At 34.6% G+C, this 22,233-nt stretch overlaps 6 protein-coding genes across 6 annotated transcripts; 3 read left to right on the forward strand and 3 right to left on the reverse strand.

The window, feature by feature from the left end:
* Positions 1–353: 353 nt before the first annotated feature.
* On the forward strand, positions 354–2,272 carry NAEGRDRAFT_48038 (uncharacterized protein; the record flags this gene model as incomplete). The annotated part of the gene is made up of 2 exons (XM_002678705.1): positions 354–1,979; positions 2,246–2,272. 2 exons carry the CDS (start codon positions 354–356, stop codon positions 2,270–2,272), a joined length of 1,653 nt encoding a protein of 550 aa, XP_002678751.1.
* A 4,952-nt stretch (positions 2,273–7,224) lies between these two features.
* NAEGRDRAFT_2797 (uncharacterized protein) lies at positions 7,225–8,114 on the forward strand (the record flags this gene model as incomplete). The annotated part of the gene is made up of 3 exons (XM_002678706.1): positions 7,225–7,721; positions 7,766–7,786; positions 7,832–8,114. Coding segments are annotated over 3 exons (801 nt in total), but the record flags the coding sequence as incomplete, so codon positions are not given.
* A 1,530-nt stretch (positions 8,115–9,644) lies between these two features.
* Positions 9,645–10,733, reverse strand: NAEGRDRAFT_60504 (uncharacterized protein; the record flags this gene model as incomplete). Its single annotated transcript, XM_002678837.1, has 1 exon — positions 9,645–10,733. The coding sequence occupies one exon, from the start codon at positions 10,731–10,733 to the stop codon at positions 9,645–9,647; it is 1,089 nt and encodes a 362-aa protein (XP_002678883.1).
* Positions 10,734–11,072: 339 nt separating this feature from the next.
* NAEGRDRAFT_36212 (methionyl-tRNA synthetase) lies at positions 11,073–13,014 on the forward strand (the record flags this gene model as incomplete). The annotated part of the gene is made up of 1 exon (XM_002678707.1): positions 11,073–13,014. One exon carries the CDS (start codon positions 11,073–11,075, stop codon positions 12,981–12,983), a length of 1,911 nt encoding a protein of 636 aa, XP_002678753.1. The 3' UTR covers positions 12,984–13,014.
* NAEGRDRAFT_65978 (uncharacterized protein) lies at positions 13,003–16,215 on the reverse strand (the record flags this gene model as incomplete). The annotated part of the gene is made up of 1 exon (XM_002678838.1): positions 13,003–16,215. One exon carries the CDS (start codon positions 16,213–16,215, stop codon positions 13,003–13,005), a length of 3,213 nt encoding a protein of 1,070 aa, XP_002678884.1.
* A 1,541-nt stretch (positions 16,216–17,756) lies between these two features.
* NAEGRDRAFT_65980 (uncharacterized protein) lies at positions 17,757–20,456 on the reverse strand (the record flags this gene model as incomplete). Its single annotated transcript, XM_002678839.1, has 1 exon — positions 17,757–20,456. One exon carries the CDS (start codon positions 20,454–20,456, stop codon positions 17,757–17,759), a length of 2,700 nt encoding a protein of 899 aa, XP_002678885.1.
* Between the last annotated feature and the right edge of the window lie 1,777 nt (positions 20,457–22,233).

A 22,233-nucleotide genomic window follows, 5' to 3' on the forward strand; every position in this document is an offset into this window, starting at 1 on the left:
TGTGTTCTTGTGATGACATTTTTTAATGAGTTGGAATTATTTTGAAAATAATCACATGAGGAATAAATTGCAGAATTGAACATCAATCTCGAGCCAATAAATTCACAAACAATTAAGAACTCTCCAATTAGACTTTAGATAGTTAAGGGATTGTTGACGGAAGAGAATTTCATGTTTTATAGTTAGTATTTATAGAAATTAATAACAATAATAATTTGTACTTCACAACAGGAAAGTTGAAGAAACAATAATTTTCAAGTGGAAACTTTACAATTTCTTTCATCAAGAGGATTATCCAATCAATCAATTATTGAAATAAAAAAAAATTCAAATCACCCAGATCTTCTTTGAACATGGCCAGAACCAAGCAAACAGCGAGAAAATCGACGGGTGGCAAAGCTCCAAGAAAACAATTGGCTTACAAAGCTAGAAAAGCAAACAGACCTTTCCCTTCCCGTTCGTTGGCAGGTCCTTTTTCTGATGAGGAAAAAGCAATTTTTGTGAATGGTTTGAAAAGAGCCTTCGATGGAAGTGAAGAATCATCAAAATTTGATGTAAATACCTATGAAGGAGCTTCACAATTAGTCAAATTTTGGATTTTCCAAGATCAAAAAAGAAGAAAATTGAAACCAATGGTAGAGGAAGCTAAATGGAATGGCAGCTTTGAATTGCTTCACAATCTTCCTATGGATATCAAGTATGAAATTATTGATTTTATTCCAACCTTTTCCTTGAGAGATTTTTACAAAATCAAGTTAGACGAATTCACTGAACAGATGAAGCTGGCACAAGTTGAAGATATTTCTAAAATTGTATGCAAAGGACTGAATTTGTTTGAAACCTTTACAAAGAGATCTTTTCAAAATTTGTACTATTCAGATCCTCTCTATAGAAACTATTACAAGAAGAGACTAATTAACAGAGAATATGCATTAAGAATGAAACAAAGGATATTGAAGTTGGATGAGTTTGATATTACAGATATTGATTATGATATTGGTTCTGTAAAGAAAGACAAACTATTGCACTTCTTTTCGTTGGTTAAGGAGATGAATGAAATTGACACTGTTGACTTTAATGATGTGGTCATTCACAGAAATATTGAAAAAATCAAGTCATTGGTAAATGGAACCACCACAAAAAGAAATGAAGATGATTACGAGTCACCTTGTGAAGAACCAATGGATGATACTGATTCAATTAGTAATGAGCCTAATGTAACTGTATCATTTGATGAAATGGAGCTACTTTCTGAGGAAGAAATGAAAAAGTTAGAATCAAAATCTATTGCCATACTGCAGGAATCAGAAAGAGGATATTATAATACTCGTAATTACAATAAGTTTAACAAGCAAGATAGTAAATCTTTTAGAAAGCAAGCGATGTATTCGTATGCTATACCATTGGAACTAATAGGAACTGGTGCTATTCCACAAGAACAAAATTTTACTCGTGCCTTTTCTCACGAAGAGATTATGGAAAGGCTTAAGGAGTTTATTGGAATTAATTCATCCATTAAGAAACTTTCTGTCAGAGGTCTAGATGTCGGCTTTACAAACACTGCCATGGACATCTGTAAAGGAATAACAGATCTTTCAATACTTTTATGTGAGTACGTGGATTATTTTGAGTGCTTTAAAGAAGTCCTACCAAATCTCAACAAGCTGACTATTAATGGAGTTTCTTCTCATTACTCAATTAGTTTTATGGAAAGCTTTATGATTGAGGAATATATTCAACCTAACTGTGTTGTTGATTTAGGGTTTGCTACAGGCACTGACACATATTTCTCGGATTTTTTAAATCGTTATGTTGAAGATCAAAACGGTAACAAGACTCCATTGAAAATTACCTCAAAACTACTCTCAACTGAAAACGTAACCGAATATGCCGACTTTTTATTGAGGTTTATAGAAGGAGTATCTTTCGGCCAATTGTTTTCTGATTTTGATATGAAAAAGAAATTGGTAGATTACTTGGTAATTGAAGTTGGCATTCCAATTGAATGGCTTACGCTTACCACAAGTGGAGATACTATAATTACAGAATACTTAGCTTATCTTTCAAATGTTTATCAAAATGGGGCAATTAATTGTCCAAGCTCTATTATGTTACGAGCAGGCTTGATTCCAAATAATATAGCCAATGAATTGGTTTTTTCTAAATATGAATGGGATGTTGTTGAGTTATGTTTAGATTATTTAAAAAAGAGAGATGATATTGATGACTTTGTTTTGACCCTTAGAAATTTGCTCGTTTTCTATGTGTGTGATAGAAGTGATTCTCCACTCTTTGAACTATATTGTTACATTAAGAAGAATATTCCAGAAAGTCAATTCAAAGAAATTTTAAAGCCTATCAAATGTATCATTCCAGAAGGCTACAAAGAAAAGAACAATGAAACCTTGCATACAGTTTCTATTCCCATCATTTGCTTCCCATTCTCAAATTACCAATTCGCTAAAGCTATCGTGGATGATATGACAGACGAAGATTTGAAATTTGTTAATGAGCTTGGTGACTCATGTCTGCACATTTATTCTAGACATGACCATAGTATTTGGAGTAGAATAGTTGAAAGAGTACCAGAGGTAGTCAAACTCAGCAACCCTGAGGGAGTAACACCTTTACATATTCATACTACCAATATCCAGTCATACATATTTGTATTAGACTTGTTGACAAGATTTGGTGCTGACCCAAATGCAAAAGATATTGAAGGAAGAAAAGCTATTGGTGAATTTTTTATATTTGAGAATGGTATTTTGAAAGTTAACAACAGATCAATGGAATATTAGTAATTTTTCAACCCAAAAAGAAGCTTCTTATAATAAACTTACCGTAACAATTCTCACGTTGAATTGGAAAGATTACAAAGTGATAACAATTTATTATACAATAACAGGAGGAAGTCTCTCTCTTGAAATTGGACGAGACAGAGCTCGCTTCTCTGCCTCATATTCTTCTATTTTCTCTCTAAGGGATTGAATCTTGTGTCGTTGCATTTCGATTTCCTTCAAAGCTTGTTCTAATGATGTAATACCACCAAGGTCCTTTAGTTCCAAAGATGATGAAGTTATATCGGTGCTCTTCTTTCCAATCTTGGACTCGAGCTCCTTGTCTTTAAGTTTTTGCTTTAGAGATCTAACTTCCTTTCTCAGGTCATTAATTTCCTTGATGAGGACAACATTTTCATTCATGATTCTCTTATTATCTGACTTGGAGGTTTCTGTTGCTTTAACAAGCTTCTTCTTGAGTGATTCGACTGTTTTTTCGAGGTAGGATCTTTGTCTTTCATATTCCTTTTGAATGTCAAAGTCCATTTCTTGAGTAGTAATCTTTTCAGAGACGTAGGTTTGGTAAAGCTTGGTAACCTCTTCTTTAAGCTCCTTTGGCTCTTGAATTAATTGTGCAACCTTGTAAATATCTGCACGAATTCTCTTCAATAGAGTGTCATTATCTTTGACTTTAAAGTTCAGTCTTTGAATTTCCTTGACTCTTCCATCAATCTTGAGTTCGAGATCCTTGATTGAGAGAATTAATCTATCATTCTTCTCCTTAGCCTTTTCCAATTCTTTTCTCATCTTCTTGGATTGCTTTCTTAAACTGGTAATTTCTTCCTTACTTGGTTTGATTTGTTCTTGGAGAGTTGAAATCTTGTATTCTAAAACAAATCTGAATTTTTCAAGTTCTTGGTTTTGTCTCTTCAACTTGAAAATTCTCTTTTCCTTGTCAATAATGGTTTCTTCTCTTTCCTTATTTTCCTCACTCATCTTTTGAATATCCTCTTGATATTGCTTATTGAGATTTTCTGCTCTTTGCTTCTTTTCTTCCAACTTTTCAATAAGTTCTAGTTTTTGTTTCAAAGTCTTTTGTAAGGCAATAAATCTGTCATTCCACTTGTTAGCTTCACTCTTGGCTTCATTGTAGCTGTCGTTCATCTTTAACAACTTCTTTTCATACATTTCTTTCAAGATCTTGATTTCCTTATCTTGATCCTCTTCCATTTGATTTTTAATTTCGGAAAATTTCTTGTCCAACTCGACCTTCTCATCTTGTAATGTAACAATAGATCCATCTTTTCTCTTAATTTCATCTTCATATTCTTCCGTAATATCTGTGAGCTCTCTCATGTGCATTTCCTCCTTATTCTTGGAATCATCTAGGATTTGCTTCTTCTCCTTCTCTCTGTCTCTGTTGAGTTCGGAAATTTGTTCAAGAGAATTGTGCAATCTCTCGTTAAAGTCTTGTTCCAGAGCTTTGATTTTTTCTCTGTGTTTTTCTATCAACTCATCGATTTTCTTCTCGTACTCATCTGTTACACTTTTCTTCTCTTGCAAAATACTTTGAATTTCCTCTTGTTTCTTTGTAAGTTCAAGATTGAAGCTTTTTGCTTGTTCTCTGAGAGCATTATTGAATTCAATTTCCTTTTTCTTTTGCTCGTATTCATTGTCTGACTTTAATTCTGCAACTTTTGCTTGAAGCTCAGCAATTGTGGTATTCTTTTCTTCCCATTCTGCTCCTGAAATCAAAATTTCTTCCGAATATTTTGTTTCCTTCTTAGTTTTACCTCCATCTCTGTCTCTTATTTCCACAATACCCAGCATACCATCTTCACCTGAACTGAATAAGAAAGAATCATCCCAAGCTTTAGAAATTCTTGTCACAGGACCTGAGTGCAAGTATAGTTTGTCTTCTATATACTCCAGATTTGGAAATGAATGCACAGTAATAGCACCAGTCTCTAGACCACCAAATATCATCTTTAATCCTTCAGAGTACTCCATACAAACCAATGTATTATCTCCCAAATCATATTCTGTTTGTGGATTACCTTCACTGAAGCCCTTAATCTTGTTATCTGATCCAGTAACAAAAATACTCTTTCCGTCTGTGGCGACAGATGTGTATCCAACATTCTTATTAGTATGGTGAATGGTTCTCTTCTCAGTTTTTACAACATATTCGTACACAGCACCATCCATACCAACACTCAGTACTCTAGTATCATCATCAGTCCATTGAAGAGCTCTGATTTTACCATTGTGGCCCCTGAGGGCAGATATTAATTGGAGAGTGTAGGTATTGTAAACGTTGATTACGTTACCGTGAGCTGCTGCAAAGTAATGACCACCATTACTGAACTTTACCTCACCACAATTTCTTACCAAGAAAGATTTCTGCTCTCTAATATCATCTCCCAAAATATCCATAAATCTCAGTTTATCTTGGAAACCAACAACCAAGTGCAAACCACTAGGGTGAATTGCTATTGAGTAGGCCTCGGCTGGGAATTGTTTTACAATATTCAGTGTATTATCCAAGTAGTTCCATACTCTGACAGTCTTATCTGTACTGCAGGTCGCAATAATTGGCTTTCTAATAGCAGTATCCATTCCCGTTATGGCCTTTGAGTGGAATGGAATTGTGAGATATTCAAATTTAATGTCATCTTCCTTTTGTAAAATATCAGAACTACTGATATTCAAAGTAAATATTTGAGCTGAACTTGTTGAAAGGACCAAGTTTTCATTTGAAGGACTCAAATTAAAATTGAGAATTTTGTGATCGAGATAGGTTTCGCTCAGTTCCTTATATTGAGTGCTATTCATAACTCGTAAAGTCTTTGATCTTGAATACATTTCCTTTTCATCGGCCGATTTTTCAAATATTGAAACAACTCCATTCTCACCTCCACATACAAACCCAGTTCCATAAGGAATGAGTGCTGTTATACTAAGTCCATCTGATGGAGATGAGGGTAAAATAAATTTAAATTCATTCTTTTCAACGAAAAATAAATCTCCGTTAGCATTTGAAACAACTAACTTCTCTTCATCTAACCAGGTATGAGACAGATAAGGCTCATGATCTCTTTTGCCAATACCGTCTGTCACAACTTTGAGTTTTTCTCTATCATCTAGGGTTAATAATTTAAATACACCATTACCAGTAACACAAATAGTTTTGCTATCTGGACTAATTGAACATTGAAAGACTGGATCTCCATCCACTGAAGATGTACAAATCGTATCAACTATCCTAGTTTTACCTTCCATAGACCACAAAACTAAATTATATTCTGGACCTCCTCCTTGGGCTACCAAATATTTACCATCCAATGAGAAAGCCATACAAACAAATTCATGAGATCCAACACCTGGATGAGAAATCGTCTTTTTGACTGTGTATGTTGTTGTTTCATAGAGTTTAATAAGAGGTGGGTTTTTTTTGAGGTCAGTGATCTTTACAGTTGATGAAAGTGGTTTTGTTTTTTCTGCAACAGCCAAATATTTTCTATTAGGTGCTAGACAAAGAGCTGATATTCCTTCCGTATTATCGGACCCTGTTTTAATCTTCCTCACTCCATTTGTTTGATGAAAAACTAGGCATCTACCTGAAGGGTAAACGACACATGTATCGTTGACATTATCTCTAATGTACCAGATATTATTTTTTACCTTTGCATTAAGACCAAACACATTTTTAAGTGAGAGGATGTGGTTTTGAAATGGTTCAGTCATTTTTTTTGTAGATTATTAGAGAAAAGTTTTGGCGGGAGTTCTTTAACGGTTGATGGTTTGAGGTTGAAAGATTGTAAGTTGTATCAGTTTCTGATATCACTAAAAAACAAGAAAGTGTTGAATATTACAATGAAAGTATTTAAATATACTAAAACTGAATATCAAAGTGAACTCGTTACTAACAAAAGTGGTAATGTAGTACCTCAATAGTGATTACAGTTAACTAAGAATTGGAAATACGTAAACTTGTTTTGATACTTCATCACATTGTTATTATATATAATATAATAAATAGGGATTGAAGTATCGCTCGTTTATGGAAATGTGAAATGGCACATTTATGTATTTAAACAATGATGCATTCAATTTAGAACGAGCTGCTTGTCAATGCAAATAGAAACCTGAAGCGTTGGTCACTGAATCATCTTCCTTATTTCTTGCCAACTCCGTTTTCAGTCTGTTCTGACGCCACCTTCTAAAAGAGCTTGTTAAAAGCAGCTATTCAGGTAGTCACTATTGCAACTTTCAAGAACCTTCACCACAGAACTGTGGGCGAAAAAAAACAATATTTAACGTTAAAAAATGGATGCCCGTGTTGCAGTAACGAAAGGTACGTTAAGAGAGAGATGAATTTAAGAATATTAAGGCCTCTGTTCATACATCATCAATATAATACCATTTTAATATCGGACTTGAATAAATAGATGATTTTGAGTATGGACAAATATTGGGTGAAGGTGCTTTTGGCCAAGTTCGTTTGTGTGTCCATAAAGCAACAGAACTTCAATACGCAGCTAAAGTATTGAAGAAGGAAAAACTTATTAAGGCCAAACAAACGAAATATGTCAAATCAGAGAAGGAAATATTATTGGAGATGGATCATCCTAACATTTCAAAATTGTGTTATACCTTCACTGATGAAAAGAAGTTGTACTTTGTGTTGGAACTTATTTCTGGAGGAGAATTATTTGAGTGTATTATAAAGAGCAATGTAGCAAATGATAATAAGGAATTGAAAAAAGTTGCTCAATTTTACATGGCTCAAATGTTGGAAGCACTGATCTATATTCACAGTCTTAATATTTGTCACAGAGATCTTAAACCCGAAAATCTAATGCTTACAGGATCTGGTAATTTAAAATTGGTGGATTTTGGTATTGCAAAGAAAATTGATAGACCAGGTCCGAATACATTCTGGTAAGTTAAAATATGAAAATCTTGAAAATCTTAATTTCCAATAGTGGTACTGCTGAATATTTGGCGTAAGTTTTCTTATCAACTTGATTATATTGATGATTTCTCAATAGACCCGAAGTTGTCAGTAATAATGAATATGGTATTATGGTAGATTGGTGGTCTTATGGTTGTATTATTTACGAATTATTTTGTGGAAAGAGTCCTTTTTACAGCTCTAGTATGGCTGTAACTTGTCAAAAGATTGTTGATAGAGACATCTATTGGCCAAAGACAATGCCACCAGATGCCAAGGATTTAATTAATGGACTTCTCACTACAGACCCAGAAAAGAGAATTGGAGGTCCTGAATTAAGAAAGCATCCATTTTTCAAAGGAATTGATTGGAAGAATTTAAACAAGGCTGACCCACCTCTGGTTCCAGATCTTTTGTTCAATGATGAAGATAGAGGTGTTGGTATTAAAATGTCCATGTTTGAACCTAGAGTGGATCAGGAAGACGTCATGATAAATGCTCACGTTTTCAAATCGAGATCAAGCAGTAAAGGATCAACGCAAGATGCAATCAAGAGAAGCAACTTGCTCAGAAAAATGTACCCTCAATTGTGTGCTCTCCCAGAGAGACCAAGACCAATCAATTCAAGAATTATTCAAAACTCTGAAAATGTTCCAAAATCCAATGATAAGGTAGAAGAGGAGGAGGTAGATGATAGGGGTGATACTCAATCGGAATGTACTAGTGTCAATGAGGTCAGTAAGAAGGTCGTTATGATTCAAAATGCTGTCGGTTTGAAAACTCCTGTTATCAGGATTGCATTTGGAGAAGGTGACAAGATGGCTTGTAGTAGTAGTTTCCAAGCAAAAACATTTGGAATTGGAATTGACAGTGAATCTAATGTCATTTTCAATGAATATAAGAATTTATCAACTGTATCCACATGTAATTACTTGGAATATTCTCCAAATGGTGAAACACTTGCCTTCGACATGCAAAGACATATTGGTTTGTTGGACTTGAAGAATCCAAAGAAAAAACCAAGACAATTGGTGGGGCATTCCCTTCCAATTACAAAGGTTTCTTGGCATCCAAAGAGCCACATGTTGGCTGCCGGAGGAAGAGATAACCTGGTGTACTTGTGGAATGTTGACAGCTCCAAACCAAAGCTTGAGGCTCAAATGGATTCACACAAATCATATATTTCAGATCTTCAATTCCATGCAAAAGATCATCTACTTGCCAGTGGAAGTGGAGATTTCAAAGTTGTATTCTACGACATTCAAAGTCAGAGAATTGTACAAAAGTACAGTTACCATGAAGATGCAATTCTTGGTGTGAGGTGGAATCCTAAATTCCCTGACATTTTTGTTTCCTGGTCTTTGGATAGAAGACTAATCTTCTCCGACCGCAGAACTTTCAAACCTATTAAGGTTCTAGCTCATAATAGACCTGTGATTCATGCTCAATGGTCACCTGATGGATCAATGCTTGCCACCTGCAGCAAAGATTCCATTAGAATTTGGTCCTATCCATCAATTACCTCCTCTTTCGTCTACACCAATTCTGAAAGTCTTCCTGGTGAACATCTCTCTTTCGAATGTAATAGCAATTATTTGGCAGTATTGAAATGCAGAGATGATACCTCTCCTTCAGTCATTGATACCTCTTCCTTTTCTTTTGTTTCTCCAAATCCACATCCTCAAAACTCACACAAACTCCCAATTACTAGTCTGCAATGGAGTAATAACAGACCATTCCTTGCCACTGGTTCCTATGATAAGTCTGTTATTTTGTGGGGTGTTGATGAATAAATTTTAAATAATTCAGTGACTTGTTGAATGGTTTCGGAAGAAGATCCTGTGTATTAAGTTTAGACTTATTTTTTCTAATAATTTACAATGAAATATTTAGTTATTCGAATAGATACCTTAGAATACACCAAATTTATATTGAGGAGGTATTGGAATGTCGTAACCCAATTCCTTCGCAGCTCTGATTGGCCAATATGGATCACCCAAATCCTTTCTTCCAATAAATACTAAATCAGCTTTTCCTTCTGTCAATATTTGATTGGCTTGTACTGGTTCAGTAATTTTACCAACAGCTGCCACAGGCATTACTTGTCTAACCCTTTCTGCATATTTCACTTGATACATTGGAAATGCCATGAGAGCTTGGGATAGTAATCTTGATGAATTACCTCCTGATGAACAGTCAATTATATCAACTCCCAAATCTTTCAAAATTTCAGCTAACCTCACACTATCCTCAATATCCCAACCATCACTCACATACTCATCACATGATATTCTTACAAATAGAGGCATTGTCTCTGGAATGCAACTTCTTACTCGACTAACAATTTCAGTTAGAATTCTTATACGATTCTCAAAAGAACCACCAAATTTGTCTTTTCTCTTATTAGATGTTGGTGATAAGAAGGAATTAATCATATAACCATGAGCTGCATGTATCTCAATCACATCAAAACCAGCCAAGACAGCTCTCTTAGCAGCAGCTACAAAGTCTTCAATCAATTCTTCCACCTCATCTTCAGTCAACTCTCTCGGAACTCTATGTGATTCATCAAATGCAATTGGAGAAGGTCCAACCACTTCCCATCCTCCTTCTTCATCACTTAATGCAGTTCTTCCTAGGGCTTCCCACAATGCACGTGTTGAACCTTTTCTCCCAGAATGAGCCAACTGAATACCAATATGTCCACCTTGTTCATGAGCTAAATCCGTAATCTGTTTCAACATTTCCACATGTTCGTCCTTGTAAATTCCCAAACAATGAGGAGTAATTCTTCCAATTTCAGAAACAGCAGATGCCTCCACTATAAACAAGCCAGCACCACCTACCACTCTACTGCCAATATGTTGCACATGCCACAGATTAGCAAAACCATCCTTGCTAGAATAGGTACACATTGGAGAAACTACAATTCTATTCTTCAAAGTCAATCCTCTAATTGTGTAAGGTTGAAATAACATTGGAGTGTCTGAGGAGGGCATGATTGCCTTTTTGGCTTCTGCCAATCCTGTTAGAGCTTGAATAATAACACCAACCCAGTTGACCATGATGACGAAGATGTGAAGAGAATTTTTTCTAATAGTTTTTTCATGCTTGCTGAATATTTGTTGGACTTGAACAAAAGTGGTGCGAATTAATGCGAAGAACACCCCGTCCAATGAATCCGATCCTTAAATTGACAATTTTGTGCATTCTTCAAGCTCAATATTTCGTATTTTGTGTTTTACAAATCCTCAAGATGCTAAACAAAGATAATAATATTTGCATTCACCTCTACTTAATAATATGGTGTTGTTGCGATCCTTTTTTAATAGAAAAAAATGTTTAGACAAGCTTGTTCTTCATTGCTCTCATCATCTTTGCCAACAAAAACAACAAGAGCAAATTATTATTACAATAGGAGATTGAATAATTCCTCTCTATTGAAATCCATCATTCAATACAATACCTTCTCTACATGTCTCTCACAAAATAATGCCTCGGAGAAGAAAACCAAATCATCAGCAGCAGCAACAACAACAGGAGGATTAATTACAACACCAATTTATTATGTAAATGGACCACCACATATTGGACATTTATTTACAACTATCCTCTCCGATTCCATCTATTTGTACCATAAACAATTGAAGAATCGTCATGATATGATCTTTTCCACTGGTACTGATGAGCATGGTAGTAAAGTGCAAAGAACAGCCATTAAAAATCTTCCCAATCAAAATACTTTGGATGATGAAACTATTAACAAGTCGTGTGTTGAATTTTGTGAGAAAATTTCTGAAACATTCAAGACCATGATGAAGGATTTTAATATTCAATATACTCACTATTTAAGAACAAGTGCCACAAGGGAACATAGAGAAACAGTGGAAAGAGTTTGGAAGGAATTGGAAAAACGAGGAGATATTTATTTGGGAGAATATCAGGGATGGTATTGTACTACTGATGAAGCTTTCACAACAGATATTGAACAAGTTAAAATTACCAATGAAAAGGGAGAGGAAGAATTAGTGACATTGAGTAAAGCTTCAGGAAATAGATGTGAATTCGTGACTGAAAAGAATTATAAATTCAGATTGAGCAAATATATGGATAGAATTCAACAATGGTTGGAAGAAAATCCAAATACAGTCAAACCAAAGGAAAGATACAATGAATTGATGGAATTAATTAAGAAGGAGAAGGAAAGAAGTCCAGAATCTCTCGATTTAAGTATTTCTAGAACAAGAGATCGTGTACAGTGGGGTATTCCAGTTCCAGATGATTCGGAACATACAATTTATGTTTGGCTTGATGCTTTGACAAATTATCTTACTGCTGGTTCCACTCTCGCTAATGAATCACTCAATTGGCCACCAACTGTCCAAATTATTGGAAAAGACATTCTCAAATTCCATGGTATTTACTGGCCTGCTTTTTTGATGGCTCTTGGAAAGGAACTTCCTGAAACCATTCTTGTTCACTCATATTGGCTTGTCAATGATGTAAAAATGTCCAAGTCTTTAGGCAATGTTGTATCACCATATGATTTGTTGAATCAAACTGGTGTTGAACATGACTTGTTACGTTACTATTTATTGAGTGAAGCTGTACTCAGTAATGATAGTAGTTTCAGTATGGTTAGATTCCCTGTTAAGGTGAATGAATTGGCTGATATTTTCGGAAATTTATTGACCAGAGCTTTTAATAAGAAATTCCATGCTGAAGAGGGAGAAATTCAATACAGAAATCTTCAATTTGATTGCCCTAATGCCGAACAAAATCCAAATCAAACTGCTCAAGAACTTATTGAATTACTCAATGATTTACAAGAACAAGTTAGAAATGCCTATGAAGAAAGATGTGAAGTGAGATTTGCCAATCTTGCAGCCACAAAGATTTTAAAGAAGTGTAATCAATTATTTGATGAAGTTAAACCATGGATTCTTGTTAAGGATGCAGTGGCTAATGCTCAACAAATTGAGGAGTTAATGTTTCTTGTTGCTGAAACTTTGAGAAACTGTTCTATTGCCCTTTACCCAGTTTTACCTCACAAGATGAATCAATCATTGAGCTTTTTCAATCAGTCCACACCATTGTTGGAAGATATTGGTTTCTGTAAGAAGGGTACTTCTATTCGCGTCAAATCCAATCCAGAAATCCTTTTCAAAAAGATAGAGGAAGTAAAACAACAAGAACATTCATCAAGAGGAAGAGGAAAGAACAAGGAAAAGAATGCTGAAAAGAAATAATATATCAGATTCAGTAAATTTATTGGTTGTTTGAAAGAACAAAGTAGCTGTTTCTGCACTTGACAGCAGCCTTTCTGACCTTTCTCTTCTTATCGTCCAAGCATGCTTCTAAACCTTTAATAATGTCCTTCTTTAAAGGATAAATTTCATAATACTTGTATCCGTTAGTGAGCTCCAATAATGCCTCAACTGAGAGTATTCTTACTGCTTGGGATTTTTTGAATTTACAGGTATCAAGAAGGATTGGAACAATTGATGACAAGTGGACAGACATTTCTTCCTTGGCATCTGATAATAAAGTTAAAGTAGTCTTGATTGCTGCATACAATAAATCTTCCGAATTATTGTCTTGCTCTATCAGAATTTGCCTCATTTCCAAAAACTTTAAAACAATAGGGAAAATATTCTTAACCTCACTGAGAATAACCTTTGTTGGCACATTATGAATTAAATTAGATAATGCTAAAAGAATGGAGCCAATGATATGTGGTTGGGTTACTGTGTTAATAGAGTCCATCAACTTTCTCACATTGGTGGCAAAGAAACGTTGTTTGTACAAGACTTGAATAATGGCATGATTTTCCTTGTGGATGGATGTTTCATCCTCTCCAATAGCAATCAGAAAACCTTCAGCAACCTTCTTATTAACCTTTGAACTATTATATTCAAAGACGAGAGAACCACACAACAATGAAGAGTACCTGTCTGCGTGAGGAACATAGGCTCCTCTCATGACCAATCCTTTCAAAATCCACGATACCATCTCAATGTATCTTTCAGCACTCTCACTATCTCCATTATATACGGTAAGCATTTGTGAAAAAGCATCAAACACTGTGGCATTACAAATTGTAATCAATTGTTGGAATTCAGTAGAATCCAAAGGCAACTTGTTTAATACTGAACCAACAAGTTGGGCAATACATTTGGTGACCTGGCTAGGTTGTTCTCCCTTCAATGCCATTTGTAATAAAGAATCCGTCATTGTTATCAAATTACCCATTCCAACAGTTGGTCTGCATGCTATTACAATAGCAGATAAAACTGAAATAAAGTTTTTAAGTCCAGTGCTAGGAACTGAATTGGCATATTGTAAAACACTATCCAGTACAACTTGTTGTAATTCATTTTCCAAAGATCTACCCAATAAAAGTGTCAAGAAGGAGAAATTTCCTTGATTGTGATGAACATGTGCACATTCTGAATCACTGCAATCCATTGTATCAGAATCGTCAACCATTTGTGAGGATGAATCAGTAACTGACATTTTAACAATTCTTTGAATATAAGAAACCTTATCATGGGCTGGTATCAGTGATACGTCCAACGAGGTAATAGTCTCAAAAACTTTCACTCTCTCGTGCTCATAATGAGATTCAGAAATTGGAATGCTTTCAATTCTCTCGAATAGTCTATGTGTAATGGAAGGTGTCATGGATGGACATACCTTTCCAACTGCTGAAATATTAGAAAGAATACGATTAATATGTTCAGACTTATTTTCACAACCATACAATGCACCGAAAAGTGGTACCAAAATATCTTCGCTAACAATATCTGGAGCATATTTGTAAATCCAAGCAATATCCTTAATGACTCTTTCCTTATACTCTTCCAGTGAAGTGGCATGCAGTAAACTGAAAGATTTGTTTTCTTCACCGTACGATTTGAGGAGTATCCTTGAAACATAGATATCCCTCAACAATGTAGATGGTATTCTGAAAATGGCAATTCTTGAAATAGTTTCGACCATGACTAGGATCATTTCCTTGTCATTCTTTGAAAATTCCTCTTCATAAATGGATAAAAATACTGTCTGTACTTGGCTAATAAGATTGAATACAACTTCTGGAAGTTGATTCTCACCTTTTTGTTCTGCAACAGCTTGCAAGAGTTGTGTTATCATGAGTAAACTTCCATATAACTTATCCTTGGTATCAGATTCACTCAGAGTAGCAACCAATTCAGGCATTACTCTATTAAATACCATCATGGAAATTTCAAATGTTGGAACAGCGCAAGCATAAATCATTCTGGCATATTGAGCTGCAAACTTTGGTTCTTTTGACTTGAGTTCCAATAGGGCAGTACGTAAAATAGCTTCAATATTTGGAATGTCAAATGGTTTGTTACTTGGATCGTTTGGAATGATAACTATTCTTGCAATCTTGGTGATGGATTCATAGCACTTCTTCATGACATCCATAGAGTTGGTTTTGACTGATTCAGCCTTGATGTATGACCAAATTTCTGTCAAATATTCTCTACTATTTACTTCTCCAAATTTCTCAATGCAATAACACAAATAGTCCAATGTCTCTAACTTGGTATCGACGAGATCACTAGAAAGCTTTTCCAAAAGGAATGGAAATAGTGTAGGTGCAAAGAATTTGTTGCACCCAAAACAAAGTTTCAAACTCCTAGATAAATCCTCTCTGGTTATTCCTCTTGTATCATTTGCTGGTGGTGTATAGGTAATTGGGAAATAACAACTAGTAATGTCAAACAAGTCATCAGATACTGCTGATAATATTTTAGAGCTCAGTTCAGAGTCATCAAATATAGCAATAACTTTAGGAATCAAATTGAAACAGTATAATAAATTGCCAGGATCTCTTTCACCTTCCAATGATTGAATAAAACCATTCAAAAAGTCAATTGTTCGAACAATGGAAGGAAATCTGTCTGCCAATAGAGAAAACCATTCAAAGCACAAACTTCTAGTTTTTGTTGCATGAGCCACACCTGAAGTACTTCCAATTGATTGAATATTGACATTTTCAAAGAATTGAAGAACTACATTAATAGCTTGCTCACTTGAAATGTATGAACTCCACTTTTTAAATAAAGAAAACAAGCATGGTAATAATGTAGCTAGACAATCAAAATCATAAAATCTATCACCAATAAATCTCAAAAGACTTGCTACCAGCTTGAGTTGTGTTGTTTGTTTTGTTTCATCAGTTTCACTTCCTACATTATTTGGTATATTTTCTAATATCAAATCCAAGACAGCATAAGCTGCTCCTCTAATTCGATCATCAGTAGCATGATTCAAGTATTCTCCCAATAATTTAATTCCTTCATTGATCGTTAATGTTCCATTCACTACAAATTCTATTAATTTACTTTTAAGAGACTCCTTGTTGGTGTTCGGAAGAGTTGGATTGCACAAACTATCAATCAGTGAAATCAATTCTTGTTCTCCATTGCTGTTGGATGATGTTTGCATTTTTTTGATTTTGCAAACAATGGAAGTCCGTGTTATTCTTTCATGATTGTGCTGTACACAAGGATTTGAACAACATTTAAAGGTTGAATATTTAGGAAGCTATTGAAATATAATGTATTGAATTTTAATTAAAAGGTTTTTGGAGTTAATTCTTCATCATCTTCCTCAGCACTTGCTTTCTTCTTCTTTTTCTTGGAGGCTTTCTTCTTTTTGGTGCTTGTAGATGCTGGGGGTTGAATAGCAAGAGAAGACCATTCATCACCTTGCACTTCTACAGTTTCGTGAAGTTGCTCTTGAGGTGATGTTGGAGAATCTGTAGGTGCTACAACAGGTGTTGTTATGTCTGTAGTGATGATGGCTTCACTTTCAGTGGTTATTGATTGTTCTTCTGTTGTTGTTGGAAGGGTTGGAACACTATCTGTTGGATCCATACTTGGTGCTTCTTGTTGCTCTGGAATTGTTGTGGATGTTAATAATTCATTTGTTGTGCATTGAATAGTTGGAGATGATTCCTCTGTTTTAGCTTCTTCTTGTGGAGTGACAGGTTGTTGTGTTTCTTCTTCTTCTTGAATTGCTACTGGTTGTTCTGCTTCTACTTGTTGTTTTGGTTCATCCAGGATGAGTGGAGTAGAATTGGCCACTGTCAGAATGGTATTGTTCTTACCACTGACACTTCCATTATTACTTGATTGTCCACTCTTATTAGAGACATTGGCAACACTAGCAGTGGTACTCTTATTTGAAGCAGTGGCAACTTGTGCTTCGGAAGTTGTTGATTTTGATGAAGAAATGGCAGCTACTGTTGAATCTGTTACATTTGAAGGAGGATTTGATGTTGGTTGTACTGGGGAGGAAACAGCTGGAGTTGTTGCAGTGTGGAGTGATGAAATTGGTTGTTGAGGTTGTGTGGTAATGTTTGAAGGACGTGGTTGTTTTCTTGCTCCTTGTTGTTGAGTGTTTAGTTGTTGTACAAGTGGCACACTCACAAAATGGTTTTTCAATATCCGAATACTGTCTGAGAATATCCAAGGTGTGTTTGTGTTTATAGATTTACAGGCTAAGATCGCATAGTCGGCATCATAGATCTTTTCATTTACTTTCTTTGTTTTTAACATGTTCTGTTATTGTACAATAATATTTCCAATATTTTAATATAATATATAATTATTATTATAAAATAGATTATTGTTCAATAAAAGATTAATCCACAACAAACTTCCTACCTTTTGTTCAACCATCATTGGTACCTTTGTTCTTACGTGCTCCACAATTCTATACATTCCTACACTCGGTTCATTCATGATGTGATGAATATTCGAACTCCAAATATCACATAAATTTAAAACTGATTGTTTGGTATCAAGATCAAGAAAACGATCCGTAGAATCAGCAAGGGTTGGCACTGATCCCTTGTAGATTTCTCCTCTTGGTTGTCCTCTCATTTTTTAATATGAAAGATTTTTTGAGTTTTCTTTTAAGGGTTGAAACAATAATGTGTAGTAATAATGTGTATTCATTAACTACATTTTGAATTCAGTTTATTACAAGATAACACAACCACCTCCTCCACCTCCACTGCTACTGGGTCTTGGGATGTTATTAATTTGAGTTCGGAGGTCTTGATTTTGTCTGGTTAGTTCATCGAATTTTCTTTGAAATAATTCCTCCTGATTAGAATATTTGGAATGTATTTGAGCAACTTGGGAAGAGTATTCTTTCTTAATTTCTGTTTCTTTTTTGTCCCATTCCAATTTGAAATGGTTGAGGTCTTGTTCATGAGCTTGTTGCTGCTCTATTAAGGTATGTAAATGTTTTTCATTTTGCAGTTTCATATCTTCTAGTTCTTGTAAACGAGTAAGTTGTTCTGATTCGAGTTTGGTAATTTCAAGCCTTTGTTGTTCTTGTTCTAACATTTGTATTACCTTTTCGGATTCGTAATCCTGTAATTTGGATAAATAGTTAGCACATTCGACAGTTAAATTCTCAATATCTTGCAAAAGGTAAGTTCTAACTTGCTCTCTACCTGGACCTTTGCATTGAGCTTCGAATTGTTTCATTTGTCTTTCAGCCTCTTTCTCTAAATCTTGAACTGTGGCATCGTGGGTTAAAGCTCTAATAAAGAGTGATATATTTTGTTTCATTTCGGATCGTACTTGCTCGCACAACCTAACAGATTTGTCCATATTGTTACTTTCTATTTGGGATCTCTCTTTTTTAATTAATTCAAACAACTTGTCAGAATATTCTCTCAATATCTTTTCATCTTTTTCAAACATGGAGTCTCTGTTGAATATGTCAAGAATTGTTGCCCATGTTTTTGTGTGTTGTTTACGGATTTCACAAATTTCATAAATACTGTTACTGTTCAAATGTTTCTTCATTTCCCTTTCGTATAAATTTACACATTTTTCAATTGTCTTATTGTAGGTATTTTCAATTACCATTGTAAATTTGTCCTCAATATTAGGAATCATTCCATGTGTTTTAATGGTTTTCAAATATAATAATATTAAAGTAACATAGCGAGTTCCATCTAATAAACCTCCATTCATATTTTGTTTTGGTTTAATATTGGATGGAACGAAACTGTTAACAAAAGTAGACATTTCCTTAATGAAGTTAGCATTCAGTAAATGTTCTACGTATGGAATATCAGGAACACAACCTGTAGCAGGTGCTTCCATATGATATGTATCAAAAGTTTCAAAAGATTCAATTACTTTTTTTCTTGAATCATTGTTGCAAACCTTATTCAAAATAAAGGAGGTAAGAGTCTTAAATTCAGCTGGTATATTCAATTTGAAATCTCTGAACAACCAAATACATCTTGGTTTCATATAACTATTGCACTCCGTATTGTTTTGATTGGATGATTTCAATTGAATGTTTTGAGTGAATCTGGTGGTAATTTCAAGTGTCTCCATACTACTTGCTGTAGGACAAGTTGTGGTATTATAAATAAACAGAGATGATAGTAATACACTTAGAATCATAATGTGATTATCATCAGAAGCGTTAGCAGATGCTGCATCAACACCTTCAGTGTCTATCAATAAAACTTTCAATTTCTGATTGCCGTAGACCATTTCAATTGGCTCTGACCATATCCAAATTCCAAATGTTTTAGCTTCTACTGTGTGTCCTAAATGAAAGCTATCTGCAGGAACATTATCACCAACTAATCTACTAAGAGAGTATGATTTACCTTCCCTTGTTCTTCCAGCAAGTACAATTGCTCCAATAGGCTCCTTGATATTTTTGATTATGTCAAGAGCTTGTTTCTGGAAGATTAAACCCTCTCTACGTCCGTTCTCTGATAACAGAATGTATTGACCATTGGGAGTGACCACCATATTTTTAGGAAGTAAGAGAGGAATTGCTTTACCGTGGAGTTTAACAACTTGAAAAGCAGGGTTTTGGGATGAGTTGTCTCCAGCAAATACTAAAAGACCCCAATCGCCAAAATAATCCACGTTAACAACAATATTGTTTTCCATACAGAGGTAAATACTTTGATTTGTTGTAATATTTTCTCCAACATGACATTGTCCATAAATGGTAAAGGTAGCATAATTTTTTTGATAATAGCCATTCTCAACTTCAAATCTATTAACATTTGGTGAAAGTACTAACTTTCTATGGACTCTTGAAGAATAGATAAATACTGTATCTCCAGATTTAACAATACCATCTTTTGATTGATCATTAGCATTTACAAAATACAGTAGATCGTTTTCAGCAGAAAAGTGAGGGAGAGCTACTAATACATTTTGCTCCTTCAATCCCACATATAGATTGGTATTTGAGTTCATGATGGCTACTGGCTCTTTGTAAAATAAATTAGTATCTTTACACTTTTCAACAAATGGATCAAATATGCTATCTGAAACTAAATCAGGGTCTGCTTCCATTTCTTTAAGAATATCCTTTGAAGAGTTTGGTACTTTGGAATCATTATCTATGGGTTGATCAAAGTCCATGTCAAGATAACTGAATGATTCGGCCAAATCTTCGAGACTATCATTAATAGCTTTTCTTTCTGAAGTATGAATGAAAGTGTAATATTCAATGGCGTCTTCAAGATGACCCATGCTATTTTGGATGGCTTCAAACACTAAATTCAAATCCGACAAATCCATTTCTATCATTCTCCAGAATGTTGAGGTGGCTAAATCGCAAGCTTCTTTTCCATACTCCTCAAAGTGTTTCTCGATTTTATCCAATACTGTGTGGTGATCCATCTAAATAGTTTTTTGTTGTTGGGTTGAAAAATTCTAAATTGTTTTCTCTTTTAAATTGCAAGCACCATCCGTTTTAATCAACAAAACGTGATTGTAGACTCAAATAAGTAACACTCATCACGTTTTACTAAACGAACAATACAACAGGGCGATCACGTTTCAGCATTTTTTAATATTTTTATTATTTTCAATTTTAAATTAAATGTGTTTAAATAATTATATTTATTTACAAAATATTACAAAAACCAGATGATCTATTATTCATATTTGCAAGACTACTGGTTAGATTAGAAATTTGTCTTGAACTATCAGCAGATTGTTGTTGTAAAACATTAATCATTTGAGTCATTCTTTGTTCGGATTGAGCTTGCTGTTGAGTAAACATTTGATTCATATTTTGGAGATTTTCCTTATGTTCAAAGAGGAGTCTTTCTTGGAGTTCTTGCATTTTCTTCTTTTCATCATTTGATGCAGCAAGCATTTCTTTTTGGAATTCTTTGATTTTGTCCATTGTTTCCTTGTATAATTCTTCTTTGGCTTTTTCAGATTGTTCGAGGTTTTCTAATTGCTGTCTGACTTTTGCAGTTTCTTGTTGGATGGCTTGATTTTTCAGTCGTTGTTGAATCAAATCTTCCTTGTAGCTCTTAACTTTCTTCAACTTGTTTTTATCTAATTCACTTCTTTCTTCAAAGAAGGTTTTAAGTACTTCAGTCTTGGCTGGTCCTTTTGCTCTCTGATCGTATAATTTACCAATCTGATCAAAGACAAGCTCAATATCTTCCATTGACTTGTTCTCAATATCATTTTCAAGAGATTCAACTGCTTGTTTGTGAAGAGAGGAGATTATCTCATGACATTGCTTTCTAGATACTTCACGATTCTTCAAAAAGAAAGAGTGAATTAAACCTCCAGTGATATTGCCAGACTTATCTGTGGTCATGAATGAATTTGCCAATTTTTCAAACTCCTTCTTGATAACATCTTCATCGGTAAAGACAACATTTTGGGAAAATCTTTTTCCCAATGTTGCAATAATGTTTCCATGAATTTCCAATAGTTCAGTATGCTCAATAGGCAAAGGGCATTCAACGATCTTTTCATTCATCATGGTAGTGTACAATTCAGGGAGTAGTTGCTCTTCCTTTCTGAGTGATGTTTCAGAAATGAGAGAAATTGGATCAGAGAATGAAGGAACCATTCCAGGAGTATTCAACTTGAAAATATAATTGAACAATACTACTGGCAAATGATCTATTGTCATTTGAGCCTTTGATCCATGTTTGTTGTGGAAATATTTTGGTGGTGCATTTTGAACAATTTCATAAACGACCTGTTCCACCTTTTGCAAGAACTCTGGGTTCAGATAATGCCAATAATCTGCAATGGAGGTAAGAATTTGGGTACTGACATGTGGAGGTGGAATAGTATCATATCTCCTGTTTTGGAAATACATGACGATATCCCTAACAATATTATCCAATTGGTCATCTCCACGTTTAAGAATTTCTCTTTCCATGTAGCTGTCAAGAGTCTGGCCATATGGAAGTTGTAAAAACACGTCCCTCATTATCCAGTGGAAAAATGGTGAATAGGAGCCTTTCTCCAAACTAAGGGTTTCAGCAATTTTGGATACAAATGACAAATGGTGCAAGTCAGATCTTTTTGGTGAGCTTTGTGAGTTGTAAACAAAGTAAGATGAAATCAAAACTGAAAGAATTAAGAGCAAGTAATCATTATCATTTGAAGCGTCAGTTGAGTTCATGCCTTCACAGTCCAA

This window comes from Naegleria gruberi, assembly GCF_000004985.1.
Source record: "Naegleria gruberi genomic scaffold NAEGRscaffold_16, whole genome shotgun sequence".
NCBI classification, from domain to species: domain Eukaryota; phylum Heterolobosea; class Eutetramitea; order Acrasida; family Naegleriidae; genus Naegleria; species Naegleria gruberi.